The sequence below is a fragment of the Diabrotica undecimpunctata genome, chromosome 9, assembly GCF_040954645.1.
Source record: "Diabrotica undecimpunctata isolate CICGRU chromosome 9, icDiaUnde3, whole genome shotgun sequence".
NCBI classification, from domain to species: Eukaryota; Metazoa; Arthropoda; class Insecta; order Coleoptera; family Chrysomelidae; genus Diabrotica; species Diabrotica undecimpunctata.
The window spans coordinates 124877586-124902072 of NC_092811.1; the positions used below are offsets into that span (position 1 = coordinate 124877586).

Here is a 24487-nt window from a genome sequence, read left to right on the forward strand (position 1 = left end):
TGTATACCTTTATGGAGAAATCGTGTTCCAGCTATTACCATGTTCTTATTAGACATCGTAGTTATCTAAGTTTACTTCCAGTTTTTCTTGTCCATTCAGCAAATGGACTTTTGGAAAAGCATGACTTTTTTATTCATTAGACTTTTTCCATTTTAATCTCCCATAAATAGGGTTTTAACACAATACCCGTTGTTTTCATTGTTTGTTCACGGATACAAATTTCCTATATATCTGTATTTTTGTAATTTTTCTCAATTTATTTCAAGAGTTTTTTGTTATATCGTCTTTTCTTTTCTCTTAATATATTTTTAGTTCTTTTACGTTATTTAGTGTACTCACTTTCAGCATATTTTGATCCTAATTTCAATATTGTTAGTCTTAATTTACTTCACTTCTCTGTTTTTTACATTTTTGTCATCGAATCATGTTTTCCTCATTTTTTAATTTCTTTTCTATTTTTTTTTTGCTGATTTTACCACACGTCTCTTTACCTTTAATTCTTCTCTACATTTGTTCTGGATTCACTTCTTTTTCTTTTGTTTTGTCCATCTCCTCGTTAAATGCTTATTCTAGCTCTGTTGAATGCTTAGTATAGCTCTATTTATTCTTCGCTTTTCTGTGTTAAAGCTCTTCAGAACTGGTATGATCTGTTTCATTCTCGCTCCTACCATAAAGTGTCAGAGTCTGCTTCCAGTCCTCGGAATATCCTGATGTTAGTTATACAGTTTTCTTCATTCTTTTCAATAAGTACATGATCTATTTGGTTGATGACTTTTCCATTTGGAGGGTTCCATGTATATATTTGAGTTGAAAGTAAGTGCTTTAACTTTAAGTAACAATCGGCCAAAACCTGTTGTGGTAATAATATACACAAAAGCTTGTAGCAGACCGTTTCAGGCCCATAGCTTAGAAATTTTCTTCCATCTTCTTCTGTCTCTAGATTCTTTTCTCCAATTTTCTATCTTCTTTTCTTGTAGATCTTTCGCAAACTCCTTCCCTCCATATTCTCCTTGGTCTGCCTCTTTTTCTCTTATCTTCCGGTGTTCTCCATGATATGTTCTTTACCTCTCTACTGTCCTCCATTCTAACAAGATGACCTAGCCACTGCAATCTTTTAGCTTTAAAAAAATCGCTTAGGCTGCCTTCGCCGAACATTTTATAAATTTTAGAATTTGTTCTTCGCTCCCATCCTATTTCTGTCAACTTTCCTCCAAAAATTCTTCTTAATATTCTTCTTTCCCATATTTAAATTTTCTGTTGTAGTTTCTTTGTTAATACTCATGTCTCGCAACCATACGTTAGAATAGGCCGCAGGATAGTTTTATACAGCCTTATTTTTGTATTTCTCGATACCTCTTTCGATTTTAATATTGTGTGCAAACTGCCTGCACACCTGTTTCCTTTTGCTATTCGTACATCTATTAAGTAGTAAGAACTACCAAATACATGTAATCCTCCACCTCTTCAATTTCCAGAATTTCTCTCCCCACTGCAATTTCCATATTTAGTTTTCTGCTTTTCTTTTGCTTATTCTTCAGCTCCATGTATTCTGTTTTATTTATATTTATCTGTAATTCCATATTTCCTGTGACCTCTCTTTCTCTTTTCTAATTCTTTTCTACCCTAGCCAAAAGTACATCATCAGCATAGACTAGACACTGGTGACTCTTATTAAATATTGTTCCCGCTCTAGTCATATTGCTGTCTCTTCTTATCTTTTTAAGGGCCACATTAAACAGCGTGGTGGATAGAGGACCCTGTCTTACACCTTTCTAAACTTTAAAGTATTGGATCTTCTTTCCATTAATCTTAACTGTGCTTGTAGTGTTCTGAAGCGTCGTATGTACCAATCTGATTATCTTTATTAATTTAATTTTATCTTTATTAATTTTTATTAATATTATGGTAATAAACACATAAATAAACATCGAAATCATCCGTATATTCCCACAAAACAAATGCTATTACCTGATTAATTATTGAAACACTTAATATCCGTTAAAAATAAAGCACAAGAGAAATCACAATTTCCGAAAGCTACGACAAAATAAGTCGCTCGGAATACAAACGGGTCAGTCTCAGTACAAGTAAATCCCCGTGTTTAGTTATGAGACAGACAAAATCCCTCACATCCTCTAGTTTCCCATTATAAGCTATTTTACGAACATATTATTAGAGAAAATGTTAAAAAAAGCTTTTATGCTTAACGTTTTTAGCCCACAACTTTTATAAAAATGTAAATAATGGGGGTGGGATAAAGGGTCCATATAAAAATAGAATATTTGGTAGACCTCAAACTAATAAAAAAATTTTAGATTACGTGTAAGGGTGTTAAACTACTTTTACACCAAAAATTTTAAAGTAGATGTTTGTGTTTAATATTTGATAACCTATTAAATTGTTCATATCTTCTATATTATCTCTATCTTCTTTATTTTTATAATATGACCTATTTTTGTTCGATTACTTAATATACATAATCACTTAAACTTTTATATGAACGTTCAAGTCTCTACGAGCCATACCTGATTTATATCTTAAATTTTTTTTCTTTATTCCAGAACTGAGATATTTGTTTTTTGCTCTGATATAAAATGATTTCTTCATATTTTTAAGGGACGCCTTACGCTTCTTCTTTCTTTAAGTTTGTCATTTAACATTTGGTTAGTTACTTTATTTTTATCCATTTGGTTAATGTTTCATTTTGATCTGTAATTTTTTAATTTAGCGTTGTAGTTAAAGTATACAGAGTTGTCCACTCAAAAAGGTCCCCCCTGATAATTAGCTATAGCACCATAATAGCATATTATAAACAAAATTCATTGGATTTTCTAAAAATGATAAAACATGTCGATTTTCTTCTACAAGAGACGTGTTCTAATAACATAGACATCTGTCATTTGTCAACCCTCTTCCTCCCAGTACCACAAATCTTTAATTTTTAAATAGGGAATATGCCATGTGGGGCATATCATTAGATAGGTATTTTGCTGGAGAAATCAGGTACCCACGATTTTTTTGTGATGTGACAATTTGATTACTTATTTTAAGACTAGATATTGAGGGCGACTCCTTTATACCGGAAATTTTACGTTTTTTCTTCCATACTTCTGTTACAGAAGTGGAGCTGTTAATGCTAGAGACATATTGGGTTCAACTGGATTTTTTGTTTGTTTTATTAAACGTTGAGCTCTAGGCTTCATTTTTTTGTGCTTAATTTTATTTTCGAGCGTGTTTTGCTTTTTAAATATATTAAAAGCTATTCTCCTGGTACGTACCCTGCGTCTAAGCTAATCTTAAACTATTGGATTTATGTACGGGCTCAACGCAGGCCAATTTATTGTAGGTATACCGATCTCAATCAAATAGGTGGTGGTTACTCGTGCGATAGTCGAGAGAAAAATACCTGACTTCAGTTGATAGTCCTGCCAATTCAGATGTTCGCGAGCAAATTCTAATCACCTTTTGCTTCTTGACTGCAGTTGGCTGGGGACCCGTAGCTGCCCTTTTTGGTGTCAGGTTGGCCTCCTTTAGTCTCCTTCTCACTGTCCAAACGCTGGTAACTACACCTTGGTAACCACACCTCGGACCTCTCTAAGCTCTTCTTTGAGATTTGCACCAGTCAAATGTCGAGTTCTCAGTGATTTCGATACAAAAAATGGATCATCTCTTTTCGTTGTTATTCGTTTACAGCCTTCTACTTCTCGGTGGACATAATCACCAGTATCTTGGTAGCGACGATACACTCGGGACATAGTAGATTGGCTTAAATTTAGTAGGTTATATACTTAAATACATCGACTGATGTATTAGTGGGTTGGGTTGCTATGGAAATTGATGCTTTCGATGTTAATCGAAACAACTCGGTGCATGTCGATTTCAACGAGTCAAGTTCTGACCCCCTCTAAAACTTTTTTAGATCTCAATAATGAGGTTAATGATGGTATACTAAATGTTTTTAAATTTACACTTTTTAGATTGAAACACGAGACGTATTTTCGCAAAATAATTTTGAGTCGATTATTTTACACTCAAGTATAGTTTTTTTTGGAGTTTAAATTTGTTTCTTGGAGACATATTATTTCTGTAGATTATTCAGAAATAAGTGGTTGTAAGTCGATGGAAAAATCCATCTATATTCCATTGCAATAGTTTAATTTTGTTATATATGGAAATATAAATTTAGGAGCTAACCCCAGATGACTTACCCTCGGATTCAGAGATGTCGTTACTCAAGCGTCGGAGGATTTTCTTTCTTAAGGTCAGGTTCCTCCAAAAACAGTGTTTTTTGTAATAAATTTTATTTATAATTTTCTTCTTCAAGTGCCATCTCCGCGGCGGAGGTCGGCAATCATTATAGCTATTCGGACTTTTGAGACGGCTGCTCTGAAAAGTTCATTTGATGTACATCCGTACCACTCTCTCAGGTTGCGCAGCCATGACATTCTACGCCTCCCTATGCTTCTCTTTCCTTGGATCTTTTTCTGCATAATCAGTTGGAGCAAGGTGTATTTCTCTCCACGTGTAATATGTCCGAGATATTCTAATTTTCTTGTTTTTATTGAATTTAAAATTTCCATTTCTTTGTTCATCCTTCCCAGAACCTCTTTGTTTGTGACGTGTTCTGTCCATGATATTTTCAGAATTCTTCTGTACACCCACAGCTCAAATGATTCCAGTTTTTTCATTGATGTCGCATTCAAGGTCCAAGATTCCATTCCATAAAACAAAGCCAAAAAACATAGCACCTCGCCAACCTAACTCTTAGTTCCAGTTTTAAATCCCTGGTACATAGAACTCTTTTCATTTTGTTGAAATTTGCTCTGGCCTTTTCTATTCTTATTTTTATCTCCTGATTGTAATCATTTGTGGAGTTAATCATTGTTCCCAGGTATGCATATTTGTCCACTTGTTCGACGTTGGTTTCGTTTATTAGAAGATTCTCGTTATTTCTTTGAGTTTTCGATATTCTCATAAATTTCGTCTTCTTGACATTCATTATTAGACCGTACTCTTTTCCATACTCCGAGTCATGAATAAACGTAAATCATACTCTGCTATTCTGGTCACCAGTCTCTGAAGATCTTCAATGTTTTCGGCTAAGATCACAGTGTCGTCCGCATATCTAATGTTGTTAATGGGAACTCCATTTACCTTTATTCCAGCTGTTTCACCCTCAAGAGCTTTTTCAGGACCTCTTCGGAGTAGGTATTGAAAAGAATTGGCGACAATACGCATCCCTGTCTTACTCCACATCTAATTTCAATTTCTTCTGACAGCTGTTCGTTAACACGTGTTTTTGCTCGCTGTTTATAGTATAAATTTGATATGATCCTGAGGTCGTTGTAGTCAATCTTCTTTGATTTCAGGACATTCATTAAATGTTTATGTCGTACTTTATCGAATGCTTTATTATAGTCAATAAAACATGCGTATATATCTTGATTGACGTCCAGGCATCTTTGTATTAGTATATTAAGTGAAAAAAGAGCTTCACGTATTCCTAGGCCTTTGCGAAAACCAAATTGTGTATTATTAACGTCTATGTCCAGTTTGTGATATATTCGGTTATGGATGACTTTAAGTAGTAACTTTAGCGTATAAGACATTAAGCTAATGGTGCGGTAATCGCTGAATTCTCTTGCGTTTTTCTTTTTAGGGAGACAAATAAAAAAAAAATGTTAACCACTCTTTGGGTAATACACCTGAACTATAAATTTGGTTTAAGAGTGTCACTAAAACATCAATGTGCTTCTCATCTAGAATTTTTAGGATTTCTATAGGAAGCATATCAGGTCCAGGGCTTTTTCCGCTCTTCATTGTTTTTAATGCGTGCAATATTTCTTCTTTTGTAATATATGGACCTATTTCTTCTGACGTAAGTTCTATGTGCTCCAGATCTCCTCTTTCATCATCGAACAATTCATCGATATATTCTGCCCATCTTTATATTTTCTCGTCCGTATGTGTTATAGCAGTACCGTCTCTATCCAGAATTGCACAAGTAGGATTTTGTTTTCTTAGTCCTGCTAGTTCTTTGACTTTCTTGTGTAGGTTAAACAGATCATATGTATTTTGAAGGTCTTCGATCTCTTTGCATTGCTCTTCAAAGTATTTTTCTTTTGCCTGCTTTATCGTCTTTCTAATCTCGTGGTTTATCTCTCTGTATTTATTGTTATCCTTGTTTTTAAATTGTCTCCGTTGTTCCATCATATTGAGTATCTCGTCATTCATCCATTCCTCTTTTCTGCTTGAGGAAGTCTATTTATATTTGTCTATTTATATTATATTTGATTTATAATACAAAAGATATTTAAAAATCAAACTTTTTACTGGGAAAATTATATACATTAAAAAACTTAAAATATTTTACAAATCATGTTCATAATTCGTAACAAAATACACATAATAGGGTTTAAAACTCAGAAGTGCGAATGATAACACAATTTTCATTCAATAAACCCTATACTAACAGCTAACTGACTATTTAGTGCAGCTTCCATCAGATTGGTGATGACCAATGGCACTAATGGCCCAATTCAATACTTGGTTTGTCAATCTCTCTCAATTATGTTATAGCTGCTTATTGAATTTGTTATTATTTAGTATCATTTATTGTGTTTGAGTTGTATATTGTATGTTTTATGTTGTTTTAGCTTTTAGTTTTTAATACAAAGAAAAATAACGTACTGGGGTCTAATGATGGGGCAAATATTGTAAGCCTTAAAACCGGTAGCCCAAAATTTACCAACTTTTATCAACTATCAAATAAAAACTACTCTATAAAAAAAACATATACAAAAATTTTAAATCAAAAACTACGTAAGAAAGCCCTGAAATTAGTATTTCCACCACCAGAGAAATATCCCTGCACATTCTGCCCGATTATATTTACAGGCCATATATCAAAAAAATAGGCAAATACATAAAAAAGAAAGAAATAACACCAGCTTTTAGAACAACAACAATCGCAAATATATTAAAAACAAAAAGAGCCAAAATAAAAATGCACCATGTTTGATGTTTGGCATTTTGAATACACCACTTGCACAGTGGTGTATTCAAACTAAAATGAGGCGACTGCCCAAAAACTTACATCGGTCAAACTGGTAGAACTTTTAACAAACGTAGAGCAGAACATAAAAGGGTTTTTAATAATATAAAAACAGACTCTACGTATGCACTCCACCTTCTAGACCATAATCATTCTTTTAATGACGAATTTCAAATTCTTCACATTCAAAATACAGGCCTGACGTTATCGTTATTAGAATCTATGGAAATAAACAACTTAAAAAATATAGACATAATTCTGAATGACCAACCTGAGACAAACAGTTCTCCCCTCCTCAACCTATTTAGCTATAGACTATAAAGTGTAAACACATACCAAAAATAGATCACTTGAGAAAGGCACTCTGCCGAAACAGCTGTAGTGATAATAAATTAAAATAAATTTTGTGGAAGAGTTGAAAATAAAAGTTTTCAGTGTTTTATTGTTCTATGTATTTTTTAATAGCAATATATCTCGTGATATAGGTGAAAATATGGGCACAAAAAGCAAACAATTTCGATTTTTTTCAGACTTTGCTAAATAAAAAATTAAGTACAAGGTGCGCAACTGACTCATATCATGATTAGTGATAAAGATACATCATGAAGCGATTCCAGCAAAAAATCCAATATGTCAAATTCAAAACAAATCCTGCCTGGACTATCAACGTAGTTTAGAAATACTGGGAAATCTATTTTAAAGTCTTATTATTGAAGTATACAACAAAACAAAATGTAGAGATGTCAATAGAATTGCAGTTAAGATTCAATAGTGAGATAGAATCCGTTTATTTTGTTTTCATTGCTTTCTTGAATTAAAAATTGTAATTTAAAAATAATTTCAGATCTCAAAGTTCAAACAATAAACAAACAATTTATTTTCCAATCTACGCGTTCTTTTAAAACTATATTTTTGACAATAAGATATATAAATGCCACAAAGAAACGATGTGGATGTCAGAATGATAGTATAATATGTACGTTTAAATTCTTATTAAAAACTTCTGTGATATGTACTAGATATATTTTTATTGTGTTTTTATTGTACATAATTATAGCTTAAGCTATATTTAATGGATTTGTATAACCGCTCGTGTACTATTCATACTGCATACATAAAACATAATCAGAGTCAAAGTTCTTTCATAAATTAAAAACGTGCTTGAACTTCGTGTGTCGTACCCGCAATCTGGAGATAATAACGTGCCTTGCTAGTAGTAACTTTTCGACTGATACATCTTTTTACGCCCTTAATGAAAAACTTTGATGGGTTTAGTTTTAGTTGTAATTTAAGTTTCAAATAATTTTATGCATATGTTGAATTTTAGTATATCTTTCATGGATGTTTTAACGTCATTTTTATTTCTTTATGCAAAATTTCTTTTTTTTTTCTTACCGAATAAAACAAGACAGTTTATATCATATCTTTGACAAGATAGTGTAATATACTCTGTTCACTCAGATGTATATAGATACTTGATTTGGTTTTTGTACTGGATTGATATCGATACCTTCTCATCTCATTTTTGTATAAAATATATAAAAATATTATAAACACACCACGACAAACTTGTTTGGTGGTAATATCCACCAAACAAGTGGTACCTGCTGGTCGATATTACCATCCAGCGCCAATTTATAAACATTTAAAGGTTAAGAAGCCTTGAAAAGTAAACATACACACTGGGAACCGAGACTCATTTCTCCAAAATGAAGACAACTTTATATGTGCATGGAAAATAACCATATCAATACACGAGCAAATTTACTTACTGACCCACCAAAATAAAGTAGTGGAGGAGGGGCACTTTTGAACGTTTTTTCTTTGTAAGTGTATTATGCATATACATTGCCTAAAATTACAGTCGAACCCCGATTATCCGTGCGCGTTTTATCCGGGCGGTGGATTCTCCGTGCCGCATATTAAATTGATCATCCGTGCTCGGATTATCCGTGGCTAACGGCCAGAGGTTGGTGGCGCCCATGAACGCTGAATAATGCACCGTGTAAACATTCATCGCTGACTAATGCAGCACAGTGTTAACATTCATTTAGGGGAATCCCCAAGTTTTCTCGTATTTTCTTTAACTGCTGACCGGCTCATTAGTTGAACGTAAACAGGCGCACAAAATGCAGCGTACGGGTGCTAATGAAAAGCGTAAACGCAATATTTTAACTATTGAGCAAAAAATGGGAATTTTGAAACAATTTGAAAATAAAATAAGTGTTGCTATGTTGGCTAAAACATATAATATTGGGAAACAAACAGTTCGTGACATAGTGAAGAAAAAATCCGAATTACAGAACTTTGTAGCTAAAGCGGACAGTGCAAAAGCAATTTCTGACAGGAAATCTATAAAAGGGTCTACGTTTCGAGAACTTGATGATGCTATTACCTGTGCAAGTGGTTCTTGCAGAAAAGATCAATGGGGGTTCCAATATCAGGACCTATGTGTGCTAGGCAAGCTGAAAAGTTTCACGAGCAGTTAAAAATTAAAGGTACCTTCTCGGCATCTTCTGGTTGGCTTTACAGATTTAAAAAACGTCATGGAATACGAGAATTAGCTGTTCAAGGGGAGAAATTAAGTGCTGATGATAGAATTTTACTACGATTTTGAAAATCGCATAACAGAGCACGACCTAAAACCTGAGCAAGTGTATAATGCAGACGAAACTGGGCTTTATTGGAAAGCAATGCCGAGAAGAACCCTTGTTGCAGGCTCAGAAACTAGTGCACCAGGTTAGCTTTAATTCTTTTTACGTATAAAGTATTTTTCAAAATAATTTTTTTAAGGTTTCAAATCAAGCAAAGACCGTATAACAGTTTTATGCTGTGCTAATGCCTCAGGAACCCTTAAGCCTAGCTTAAACTTAGTCCAGTCGTCAGAGAGTTGACCACTAAAAATCATAGAAACAAGCTGAATTTTGCAGAGAATATTAATTTTCGGACCTCAAAAAAGATGCAAAAAAGTTTACCACTTTTACCAACGAGCTTCCCCCTAAAACCCCCCTCGCAGTATGGTTAAAACGAAAAAAAAAAAATTGATTTACCAAGAATCTGTACACCGTAGAAAAAAATTTTTCAAATAAAAAATGTAGCTGAGATCATTTTAAACAAAAATGTTTATGAGCATTTTTTATGTAGAATGAACCGTTCTCTTAGAACTAACGCTTGTTCGCAATGTTCAATAAAATTTGTATAAGCTCGACGGTAAAAATTCGATATCTTTTGAGATTCAAGTGACCTATCGACAAAAATCAAGATACGTGTTAAAGGTAAAGAGTTCAGCTTTCGTATGCGGTTTTTGTATTATGCCGTAAAAAAAGTCAGATTATATACGGGTGTTAAATAAATAAACGTGGCGCGATTTTTGCCATTTTCTACGATTCTCGTGAGATCAATAAAGTTAATCACTTTCATTGACCAGTTGTAGTAAAATTTCCGTTTTTAGAGATCAATCTTTAAAACCTACGACATTAAATTTTAATTTTGAGTTTTTTGTAATAAATATAGGCATTTAAAATATAAATAAAAAAAGTAAAACGTACTAGCAAAATTGAAAAAAAAAGTAAATATTGTTCCAGAAATGAACATATTGTTTTAAAATATAAAATAAAAATGTAATTTCCTTATACTTTTCTTAGTGTAGAATAACTAATAGTCACTTCATCAAATTTGTTCGCGACACCCGACTCATTGGCGCCTCACCCTCTTAAATATTTTTTCACACCTAAATAAAATAGGAGTAATCTTCACGCATCAAGTAGTATTTTATCAGTTCATTCTCACACATCGCCCTTGAGGCATTGAATTTTCAAACACTCTCAATTCACGTATTAAATATTTCTCTCCGCCGAAATCGGGCATTTTTCTCATACTGGGTTTCTCTTACGTGTTATAAAGAAAGAATTTTTTGATATTGTATAGTACGCTACGGCTGTGTTGGGCCTCTCCACTCTAAAAAGATTTAATTATAAATCGATAAACTCAAAAGTGATTTTATTTCTCTGGAGCTATATTTGCTCATATTAAGAATCCTTATCCTTTAACGGCCACTGAAGAACCAAATCTATGGAGATACATCCATTCACAAGTCCTTTGAAGTAAGGCTTGGAATCAAAAGATTTCTAACCCTCGAATGTAGCCAATTAGGCCCCCTCAAATATTTAAGATCGTTTGTTGTGTGAAAATTTATATCCAGCGTTTTTAGGCATATTTCAAATGCCTCACATTTGTTGCCTAAACTCAAAACTAAAATTTCATGCTATAGGCTTTGAAGGTTAGGCTCTAGTAATCAAAACACTAAAGTCTCCAGTCAATAAAAAGGATAGAATGTATTAATCTCATGAGAATAATAAAAAATGGCAAAAATTGCGCAACGATTATTTATTTAACCCCTGTATATAATCTGAGTTTATTTGCGGCATAATTCAGAAACTGCATACAAAAGCTGTTACCTTTAAAACGTATCTTCATTTTTGTCGATAGGTAACTTGAATCAAAAGATATCAAATTTTTAGCGTCGAGCTGATATTAAACATTGATTTCACGTGGGTAACATTTAAAATCGCCGGTCACTTTAGTGTTTTTTCTAAGAGAACGGTTTATTCTACATAAAAAATGGTAAATCGATTTTTTTGCGTTTTTACCTCCCTGCGAGGGGGCTTTTAGCAGGAAGCTCGGAGGTAAAAGTGGTAAACTTTTTGCAACTTTTCGGGGTCCCAAAATTAATATGCTCGACAAAATTCAGCTTGTTCGTATGATTTTAAAGGTTCAGTGGCATTTTCGTCTCTGACGACTGGAGTATATATTAAGTTAGGATCGATGAAAAACTTTTTCAAAATTTTGGACAAGAATGAACAAGGTTTTTTGTAATTAAATGAAAACTTTCATAGACTAAGTGATGCGAAAGTTAAAGAATTTATCTTTGTAGGTCCACAAATACAAGATTTGATAAAAGATAACAATTTGGAAATCAGACTTAATGACTTAAAAAGGAAGCATGGACCAGTTTTATAAATGTGATTAAAAGTTCTTGGGAAACTATAAAGACAACAACTACAAGAACTGTGTCAACAATCTGCTGAAAGCCTATAATGATTTTGACTGCAACATGTTTCGTAGAATCCATTTCTTTGATTTTCACTGTTTCCCATAAAATCTTGAAGATATTAGTAATGAGCAAAGAGAACGTTTCTTTCAAGATATTTCAAGTATAGAAAAAGGATATCAAGGAAAATGGAGTCCGAGAATACTGGTTACTCCTACTGGTCAATTAAAAGACATGTGTCAGAAGCATTATACTCAAGAAAATCCTTACAACGACAATTTAATGTAGTAAACCCATATCCATAAAATTGCAAATGTAATTTTAATTAGACCTTTTGTGACATTATTCCTAATACATTAAAATTCTTAAATAACGTTAGTCATATTTTTACATTTCTCATTGTGTAATTGGAATTGCTTTTAATTAAGATTTGGGAACGCCCTAACTGGTTCAAGTTTAGTAAATACAAAAATTACAGTAAATAGCAACACCTCATTTTTGCATAGTTGCAAGTAATCAAGCGTCGTGCGTTGCTTACACATACACAATATTGTTGGACCACGTCGTAATGCAAGGACTAATATAAAAACGGTAAACAATGAATTGAGAACAGAGTAGAGTTCAGTCGTTCAGTTAAAAATAATATTACCTAGTTTGTTAGTCAATCAGAATAGTTTATTTATCTGTGATGTAATTATTCGTAAGCTGTGATTAATACATTAAGTAATGGCATCGATACGCTATTCAGTGTGTACATAAGTAGGCCAATAATCGAGATACATCACAAGTTTAATATGTAGTTATTATCCGTCATCCAAGGCAATATGCAGTTACATTAGAGAAGTACCGCCAATTGATTTGTACATTGCCGGGACGATGAGACGCAGAATACGTTTACCAAGTTATCCACATATATCTTTTCTCATCCATTGTACCACTTTATTGGATGTGGATATACTTTATTGTTCATTGGGAGTACAATAATTTATGTTTCATGATTTAATTGAGAAAAATATCTTATAAAATGGCACTCTTCCGCAGTGTTAATGGTCGCTAATAAAATAATATGTTAATTGATAATAAGCGTGCAATAAAGCTAAGGGTAGATGGGACTTTTTTTACTGATTTTTTATTTTTTCCTGCGCAACAATAAAAAGCCATTTTATGCACATGAATCGTTAAAATAAGGGAGTTCTTTAAATATAGAGCGAATACAATATAAATGTAGAAATACCAAACACAAAGAAAAGTATATATAGTCTATACAGTTTTATATTTCCGAATGACTTCAGATAGAACTGATAGAAAATCCGAAACAATAACCGCAGCTTTGATCCCGATTCTAATCACGAAATTTAAGGCCAATAATACAGCTCTGGCCGCTGCGGTAAAGACAGTAAAGTTGTTTAGAACTTTAAACAGTTTCAAAACTTTAGATGTTGGGACATAAAAAGCAAGCACAACCAGTACCCTGTAATGACTTAGAGGCATCCGTGTAAATAGCTGTATATCGCCATCATTTGTGAAGCACTGAAGCAGTAAATTTGAGGAAGTATGAGGGTTTTCATCCGGCTTTGGTTTTATTAACTTTATTTTGTAACGAAAATTATGTTTAAACCAAATACTTGTTAGGAAGGTCGAAAGTATTTAGAGCTTTTTTATTAGGGTTTAAGTATTTCACTAACCCTAGATCAAATTATTAGAAAACTTAAAAAGTAGATGTAATAACTTAAATTGTGTGACAAGATTAAAATAAAATTTCAAAGAGTTAAATCACGAATGCGGGATTAGCGAGTACGAGAAACAAACTAAAAGTATATTATCTAAACAAAACAACTTATTTATAGAAACCATTATATTCCCCGTATATGCAATGTCTTTCATCAGATTAACAAGCTGGTTAAATTTGTCTTCAGCTTCTTTCTCTTTTATAGTCCTAACTTTACTGTACTCGTCAGAGACCTTTGTAGCTGATTCATATTCGAGGCCAGCGGATAAGACATCGACCAGCGTCTTGTGACGAGCTAATCGCAGTGTTCTCTGCATCTCATGATCACAAAAACCATCAATGCATGTTTTCAAACAGCCAACTTTTCCATCATATCTTCAGGAGCTGTTCGATAAGCATATTGAACTAATCTGGTAATATCTACCTCACATAAAGGATATAGGAATAAAAGGGGCTCATCGACATTTTATTCGTTTTGAGTAAATCAATATTTAAGGGATAATTTACATATGGCCTCTTTAAAACACACATAAACAACTATAAAATAATATTCCCTTATTACTGAATGTCTGTATAATATAAATATACTTTTGTTTGTTTAAGTATGTACTCGTTATAGACGATCTGTTAACATTCACGCACCATGTCAGATATCTGCAAAGGAACAAGGGGCTCATTCTTGCAATGTGCCCCTTTTTGTACTTTATTTAAAGGTATAGTCTCCTTAACGATTAAACAAAAGTTGGGTTTATCTGTGGGAAAATTAATGCAAATAAGGTTTCTACTGTTTATTGACATAGCAATAGATGTTTAATTTTACATTAATTACGTTTAATGTTGCATTAGTTTAAAAAACTTGCTTCAGGATCAATTTGTTTGAACACTTCCATTAGTCGTGGCTTATTCCTACTAATGATGGCTACATCGTCTGCATATGCAGTAATTTGTACTGATTTGGTGTTTATATGGCCGGTTATATTGGTTTTTCTGATGACTGCCTCAAGAACTAGGTTGAATAGCATGGTTGATAGGACATCTCCCTGTCTTACTCCCATGTTGATATTAAACAAGGGAGTCAGTTCTCCATCTACTCTGACTGCGGCTTTTGAACCCTGCAATGTCATTTTTATGAGGCTGATGTATTTCTTAGGTATACCTAGATTACAAAGGTCTTCCAGCATTTTGTCTCTTTTCACACTATCAAAAGCTTGTTTAAAGTCTATATACATATTATATAGGTCTATGTCGTATTCATAAGCTTTTTATTGTATCGTTCTTAGTATGAATATGTTATCTGTAGTGGCTCTATTTGGTCTGAATCCATTTTGATAATCACCAATTATATTTTCGGAGTATTCTAATAATCTATTGTAGATTATACCAGAACGAATTTTGTATATTACATTTAGCAATGTAATTGGCCTATAATTCTGGCATTCCCTCTTATCTCCTTTTTTATATATTGGCTGTATGAGGCCAACTGTCCATTCCTCTGGCATTTGCTCCTTCGTCCATATTAATGTTATTAGGTAATGGATTCTTTCCCAGAGTTCGGATCCTCCATGCTTTAATAATTCTGCCGAAATTCCGTCCGTTCCTGGTGCTTTATTATTTTTTAGTTTATTTATTATCTGAACTACTTCTTCTTAACTTGGATTTTCGATGTGCAGCTCCGCCGTATAATATATTGTCTCGTTCTGATCATTTTCGTTGTCTGCATTTAGATTTTCTTCGAAATATTGTTTCCATCTCATTATAATTTTTTGCTTCTCTGTTAGTAGTTCTCCGTCCTTGCCTTTGCATATCGTTAGTTTTGCTCTAAATGACTGTGTGCTTTCTTTTATGCATTTATAGAATTTTCTGCTTTCGCGTCTGTTGTTATGCTTTACGATTTCTTGTACTTGTTTTTTCATAGCCTCTCTTTTCTTTCTTCTGCATATTCTAGTCGCTTGTATTCTTTTTTCGTTATAAATCTCACTGCTATTTCTTGTATTTCTTTGAAGTTGGTTAAGCCTAGCTTGCCTTTTTTCCTCTACTGCAGTTCTGCATTCATCATCATACCAATCCGCCTTTCTTTGCCTTTTGGCTTTTCCGACAGTTTCCTCGGCTGACTCCGTTATAATTGTTTTTAATTGTCTCCATTCCTCCTCTGCAGTATCTTCCTCTCTAGTTCGGTTGAGTTTTATTTGGAGAGCATTTCTGTAATCTTGTCTTTTTGTTGCGCTTTTGAATCCTTCGACATTCCATTTTTTGATTTGAATATTTTTCCCTTTTGCTACTGTCGCTATTTTCTGCCGTAATTTTGCCCCTACAAGATAGTGATCTGAGTCAGAGTTCGCCCCGCGATACGTTCTGACATTAGTTATGTCTGTTGCCCATCTTTTTGAGATGAGTATATGGTCAATTTGATTGGCTTCGTTAGTTCCTGGTATTTTCCATGTTCCTTTATGGATATCTTTTCTCTGAAAGTTAGTACTGACAACTACGTAATTATTTGCTGCTGCGAACTGTGCCACCCTGAGTCCATTTTGACTGGTTCCTGAAGCAAGAAAAAGAGGTCTCAAAATAACCGAAGCAAAAACGAAGTATATGACAGTCAAAAGAATAACTGACAATGAAAATAATATCACAATAGACAACTATACTATCGAACGAGTGGATGACTTTACATATCTCGGCACAGAAATCAATCCGAATAACTCCGTAAGTAGCGAAATTAATGCACGTATTTCCAGCGGGAATCGTACATACTATGCTAATAAAAGATTGATGACATCGAAATTATTAGACAAAAGAACCAAAATGACTATCTACAGAACACTGATTAGACCCGTAGTAACCTATGGATGTGAAACTTGGGTAATGACGAAAAAAGATGAAGCCCAACTCAGGACATTCGAGAGAAAAATACTGAGGAAAGTATATGGCCCGGTACAAGAGAAAGATGGCACATGGAGAATCAGGAGAAACGACGAGGTTAATGAGTTAAATGAAGGTTATGACATTGTAAGATTTGTGAAAAGTCAAAGACTGTCATGGCTGGGACATGTGCAGAGACAAAACGATGCAAAAACAACAAAGAAAATGTTACAATGGAAGCCCATAGGAAGGCGAAAATAAGGAAGGCCCAGAACGATGATTGGATGACGTGGAAGACGACCTGAAAACAATGAACATAAGACAATGGAGAAGAAGGGCACAAGAGAGATCTGCATGGAAGAAGACAGGCAAAGACCCATCCAGGGTTATGATGCCAAAAGAAGAAGAAGAAGTTTAAAAAACTTACTACTTATAATATTTAATGTTATTGTAGTATTCGGCCGTATTCGGTGAACAGAACTTGTTTAAATCTTGCAGGTCCTTATATTTTTCTGCAGAAATTGGCAAGACATCTTCATAGGCAGATCCTGGTAGCATGAATTCAGTACCAAGTATATTCTTTATGCGTCTTTTGTTTCTTCCAGCGATAGAGGCCTGTTCTCACATTCCATTTTATGTTGAACGGAAGTAGATGTTAGCGTTTGAATTAGTAATTTTTAGTTCCTTTATCGGTCGTGATGGAAATGTTGATTTCTTGCCAAATATCGTATCAAGATGGGATGTCCAACTTAGAAAAAATGAATGGTCAACATTAATTACCTCAAATGGAGTTAGTGTTTAACGAGCTTCCTTAACTACCTCAATCCAATCGTCAGGAAGCTCTGTCCTAGTTGTATGAGTGCCCTCCTACTGGAAATATCATCATTACAGATTCCAACTTTTTTTCTACAAGAACTAAATGATAAAGGAACCGAAACGTTGGAGAATTTTTGTTTGGGCCACTGCAAAAGTCACAAAAAAAAAATACTTTGGTGTTTTGTATTTCGTCGCATAATATTGTACACGAAGTGGTGAACAAGAGAACAAATGTCATATCTACCTTTCTTCCCCTCTATCTCTGGATACATGTAGAAGATACTTTGTGATGTAAACTGCCTTTTATAGTAGGCATCATTAGTTTGAATATTAGGTACTGAAAGATTTTTTCCGTAATCTATGCAGATATATTTTGAAAATTTTGAAGGTTTTTATATGAATTATAAGTTTCTTGATCTCAAATTTGTTTCAATTGCTTTCCTTCTTGCTGATAAAAAAAAAGCACAAAATTACCATTTTTTAAACTTAATTTGTTAATAACTAATTAAATCCAACAATTCGACTGCAGGAAACATTCAGTAACAATTGTAAGTTCTTGTAGCATCTTCAACTTCAAGAGTTTGTAAACTGATAGAACATAGTCAGTTTGTTTTTGATATTTTGTATTTTATTGTTATTATTTATATTAATGAGACAACAATGAATATTTAATTTTTTTCCGGAACCAATTTGTTTATTTCTTAACAAAAAAAAGTTTCTAACTCCTTTTGTGCTTTTAGATAGGAAGAGCCTTTTCTTTCATCCAGCAGGAAGCTTCTTCAAAGCGGCGTCCTTATTTTAAATAGCTTGAGAACCTTCTTGTGATTTGTTTGTCCAGGAAATTCATGTAAGTACCACTTTTGTTTAATTTTTGTAGTTACCCCAATCAAACCCCCTTGCCATTCACTTATCCACAACACAGTTCTTTAAATAACCCCTGAGTAGCCTTTCGCAACAGGTTCGTTTTATTTTGCTTGCCCTCTCTTCGTCCCAATAATTTCTGTCCCAAATTTTCAACCCCTTATAATAATACCCTATGTGAAAGACAGAATAATCGTTACAATTTGGCGCCCAACGTGGGGCATGTTTTAGATTCTGAATACTCCTACAAGTAGTCTTACCAAAGTAAGATACATTCCTTTTCCCCAAGCCATTTATTGGTTTTCAATATTACCTAGTTTTCTTTCATTTATATGAAACCCCCTCTTTTGAATAGTGCCCCTGTGTCTCACAAACAGTGATTGTATATGTATTGTATAGTAACATATGTATTTTTCACAAGAAACGTACACCTTTTAAAACAAAACTGACCGGACGAGTGTCATGAAAGAAAGCTTATTTCCATGGGCTATGAGGAATAACACAAAATTGAAAAAAGAAAACAACAATACATCTAAAGCTATTCAGAAATGTTCACAAAAAAAATATAAAGATAATTATATTACCATATTTTAAAAGGCTTACAACAATATAACATTTAAAACAATCAACACACTATTTTTTCAAGATCAGACCCAACAATACACAGGATCGATCAAAAAACCGTATTTATAAAATACTTTGTGAATGCAACAATTTTTATCTGAGAGAAATTTTTAGAATATTAAGTGTAACGATAAAATGAGCATGAATAATACATTAAAAAAAGAGAAACAAATCCCAAATATGCAAGCAAGCCTGGAATAATACAGAATGCAGCTCAACAAAATGAAAAAATTTAAATCTGGTTTCAAAAAGTCTTCTTTTTTCATAGTATTTTTTTTGGAATCGATTGTATAATTTTAACTTCGCTCAAAAAGATATACACAAAGGCACCTGGAAATCAAGAGGCGGAGTTACAGTAAATATGATAGATCAGCCAAAAGTAAAGTAAGGGCCAGAATTTTAAACATAACAAAAGAAAATAGGTTATAAACACGAACGATAGAAGGACTTAAAGATACTAACTTCTTCTTCTTCTACTTCTTAAAGATCTTTCGATCTGTTTAATTCTGAAGGTGCCTCTGGTTATATCAAACTAGAAAACAGATTAAAACATGAAAAGATGAATGAAGAGTGGGAAGGGTTCAGAAACACCATGAAAGAAACCGCTGAAGAATTACTAGGCACGGAAGGCAAATGAAGAAGAATAAGAACGAACGACTTGTTCGGCAAAGAATGTCAGATTATAAAAAAAAAACAAACAGAGCATATTTACTGATGCAATAGGAGCACAAAACCCGAAAAGCCGAGTAGGAATATAAATAACTACGTAAGAAAAAAAAGAAGAAAATCCATAGCAGAAAGAAGAGAGAAAATATGAACAAATAATTTCAAGAACTACAAGAACTAAGCAAGCCAACAGATACAAAAAAAATTTACCACAAAATGAACAAAAGCAGAAAAGTGTCAAAACAAAATATGAGGATAAGAAAAGATAAGGAGGCTAATATAATTGACACAATAGAAAGAAAAACTATGAAGATTAAATTAAATTATGTGTTCGTATTGTATACCATACGCTGAAAAAAAAAAATAAATAAATTCTTCGCTTCTGAAACGCTTCCTGATAAAAGAAATAACGATAGCTAAGTGACACATTAATACAATGCAGTAAGATCTAGTTACCAATACTGAAAGAAGAAGTCAGCAATAAGAATATATCAACATTATCGAGTTAATATGAGGTCCAACTAACATAAGCACAGAAAGGTCAGAATTTGATAACAATCCAAAAAAACAAAACACCTTAGAATTTCACTAAAAATATGGCTGATGCTTACACGATCAAGGCCAAGTAAGTCAACTGTCATATTACCACTCAACGGCAATTTGTAAACATTAACAGGTTAAAATCATTAATAATTTTTGTTTCAAAATTTTTTTGACAACGATTTTCGAATTGGAAATCTAAACGTCAAAACAAATATAGAATGTGTAATTTTCATTACAATAAATTGTGGTTTAGTTCTAGACAAAATAATATTTAACTTATATAAATGCCACAACAAACAGTTTTAGAACCTATTTTGTTTTTCTTTTCAGGCGTCATTGTCACATGTACCAAAAGTATGAATTTTCTCATTAGCGCTGAAATATACTATTAAAATAACAGTATTTAAACACATATTATAAAAAATTGAAAATAATTAGTTTATAAAACAAATTACCCAAATTATCTGCTGTAGTATACGTAACTCCAAAAAGTACTACAAGAACCACTTTCCACAATGTCATTTTGTTTTTGCCACACAATCACAAAACTATCAAATAACTAAATCCGTAAAGTACTTATTTAATATACCACAAGTTATTTATTTACAAATAAATGAACCAAAACATTTTAATAAATCTCGTATCATAGCGCGCGAAGAAATATAAGTTTATAGCGAGCGGGAAACAACCCTAGGAAAAGTCGAATGGGCACTGACAGAATGAATTCGCTCAATGCATGCTCCATGTTTGAAAATGGACCAATACTCGAGGGCATACGAGTTGTACCGAGCCAGAAATCAGGAACTGACTTTGTGGTCGTTAATTAGAGGTAGTATATTATTTTTATAGGCTCGTGGAAAGTGTTAGGGATTTCTTTGGTGTAATATAGTGTGAAGCATTTAATTACTTAAGAGGTGTAATAGATGGTTCATTAGTATTTAAAGCATTTATTTTGAAGAATGGTATATAGAGTGGAATGACTCGTTTACAGGCAAAATCTTCAAATGTATGTTATAAAAATAAAGTCTGTAGAGTGGTTGTTACAATCATTTAATATTTTATCAGTGTATACTGTCAAACGTCTTATTCTTCTTTTTATATAAAAAAGACAGCAAGTCAATAAGATTAAGAGTTGTTTGTATTTGTTTATGCTGTTAAGAATTAAAAGTTTTGTAACATCATTGTCTATATTTATTTCTCTCTACGGACAAAATACAATAAATATATCACATTCACAGGCCAACATGATTTTCGGTGCTTTAAATTTGGTAACTGCCTTTTTGATTTTACGTTGATTCTTAATGTGAATTTGGTTTGGTCACATCACATCAAGATTTGTCACAAAATTACGTATCGATGTGTAGATGTAATGTAATAATTACGAAATGGCTATTATCCCGGTGGATGTATTTTATAGAGTTAAATTAAGTAAATACCTATATTATTTATTATAATTTTTGTATATTTGGATTAGTATTCGTCGGGAATAGGATTAATAAAAATATGATGAAAAGAAGATTAAAAAGTAATCTTAATATTATTTGTACAAATACTATCTATTAAAAACACATCTACTAAAGAAATAAAATATGACCTGGCAACCTTTCTGGTGCCGGCTTCAGTAAATTCCATACGTTTACGCGTCCGCTCTGTTTCCTTGTCCATTAGAAAAAGATGCAGAGACTGCTTTGCGTCAGTTTTCTCTGTCGCACATGCGGAACGCGATTGATTGCAGCCGTCAATTTATTTGTATTATATGTCTATGGACATTCCTTACTGTTTCTAACATAAAAATACACAAATATTTCTAACCTTAACAAACATTATCTTATGGTTTCCTATTAAATAAACAAGAAAAGTGTATTTACGTTTCCAAACGTAAGTTTAAGTTAAATTTTATTTTTTAATTTTTTAAACGTAATTGTCGAAATGTGTAGGTTGAAAATAAAACTAAGTAGGCTAGTGGTTTCGAAAATGAACCAGTTGGTTAGGATTAGCCAACAACAAACAAAACACTTGTGCTGACTATAAATCCGCACTCTAATCCACAAACCTAATAAACCGGTTTCTGACTGATCATAAACCAATTAAAAAAACTTATTGCTACTAAAAAACTGTATTTTTAACACCAATTAGTCAGAAACCATAATTCGAAATCAGATTGATTTTTTACTGATACACGAACGATACAGAAACTTCTTAAAATCCGTTAAAGCTTACCCAGGCGCAGATGTCTTTTCAGACCATAACCCTCTAGTAGCGCAAATAAGTATTAAACTAAAAAGATTGGAGCAGAAAAGAAGAGCAAATCAGATAGACGTCAGTCATTTATGTAACCTGGAGGTAAAGGAGAAACTACAAAAATGTATTAATAAAAATGGCGATAACAGGTGGATGACTGATAAGATCCTTCTTCTCATGGACAATCATAGAATAATGAAAGGGAAAAACGAACAAAGGTATAAACAAATACAGAAAGAAATCAAAATAGAAATCAGAATAGCAAAAGAAGATTTTTATAAAAAAAAATGTGAAAAAACAGAGCAATTGCAGGCAAAACATGATATTTTTAATGTACATAAAAAAGTGAAAGAACTTGCAGGTACACAAAAACGTAAGCAGCCAAATACCCTGTATAATGTCAACGGAAACATAATAACATAACTAGAAGAACAGTTAAAGACATGGAAAAACTATATTGAAGAACTCTTTGCAGATGATAGACAACAATCTGAGTTAAGTAACATACAAGGAGACGAAGGTCCAGAAATAACGGATGAGGAAGTAATGTACGCACTAAAAAGAATGAAAAATGGTAAAGCCCCAGGTCCAGATGAAATACCAACGGAAATCCTTAAACTAATAGAAAAAGACTCGATTCACATTTTAGTTGAACTTTTCAATAGCATTTATACATCAGGAAAAATACCACAAGAATGGCTTTTATCCACCTTTGTTATTATACCAAAAAAGATAAATGTCAAACAATGTAGTGATTACCGTATAATCAGTCTGATAAGCCATGTACTGAAAATATTCCTGAAAATTATACACTCTAGAGTACACAGAAAACTGGAAATGGACATCAATAATACCCAGTTTGGATTCCGAAATGGACTTGGAACAAGAGAGGCGTTGTTTGCACTGAACGTTATGTCTCAAAGATGTCTTGACATAAATCAAGATGTATTCATGTGTTTCATAGATTACAACAAGGCCTTTGATAAAGTGCGGCATGATCACCTATCAGACTCCTGACAGAAAAGAATTTAAATAAACGAGACATCCGACTAATAGCAAATATGTACTACAATCAGAAAGCAGTAGTGAGAGTAGAGAATAATACTACTGAAGAAATTAAAATAAATCGAGGTGTAAGACAAGGGTGTATACTGTTACCAACCCTGTTTAATCTCTATTCCGAAGACGTAATGAATAGAACACTCTCTGAACAATCCTTGAAAATAGCAGGAAAAAGGTCCATAGGAAGAAGACGAAACTCCTGGCTAAAGAATCTACGGGAATGGTATATCTGTAGCAACAACGAATTGTTTGGGTCAGCAGTTTCGAAAATACGTATAGCTCCGATGATCGCCAACTTTCGGAACGAAGATGGCACTTGAAGAAGAAGTCAGAAACCAGTCATGGTTAGTCTCCGCGAACAAAGCTAATATCATGTTTATTTCATTTAAATGGTAACACTGCCGGTGCTGTCAGCTTAACGACATTGGCAGTTGTTAACGAAATAGTTAGTTAGTGTCAGTTTGTTTGTATTTAATAGATTTAACGTTTCGTGATCAGGAGAAACCTTGGGCTCCACACAAAGTGTGATTTTAGTGTGTTAAGCTAATGATATAATAGACAAAAGGTATACGTACTCTTTACCTTTATTTTTTTATATTTTAAACAAATTCAATAAATTACTATGTTTGCTCCTAATTCCATCTGTTACGTATTAACAAAGCATATGTTGTTTACTTATGACAAACCTGTAAAATTCAGACAAAATATTACTAATACAATATAAATAAATATCATTTGATAGCAAATTTAATTATTATATAAACTAAATAATATGTTTAAAAATAATAATTGTATTTATATAAAATTATTTTAAAACGAAGTATATTATAAAAATTAAACAGATGATTTAATGTTATTATTAATCTTTTAGTGATAGATATTCTTTTGATTTTTTACTTTTCATTTAATGTCTATATTTTGTTAGTTCTTTTTCATGCATATTTTAATTTAAACCTGCTTAGAGTAAATATATGATGACTAG

At 32.9% G+C, this 24487-nt stretch overlaps 1 protein-coding gene across 2 annotated transcripts in view; it reads right to left on the reverse strand.

Annotated features, from left to right (window-relative positions):
- The window catches only part of LOC140451404 (uncharacterized), a 326716-nt gene extending 305820 nt beyond the window's left edge, over window positions 1-20896 (reverse strand). For both annotated transcript variants that reach the window (XM_072545195.1, XM_072545194.1), the window contains exon 1: window positions 20658-20896. In XM_072545195.1, coding sequence (XP_072401296.1) covers window positions 20658-20724 — 67 coding nt within the window. In that variant the 5' untranslated portion in view covers window positions 20725-20896. The remainder of the gene's footprint in view (window positions 1-20657) is intronic.
- Window positions 20897-24487: the final 3591 nt, after the last annotated feature.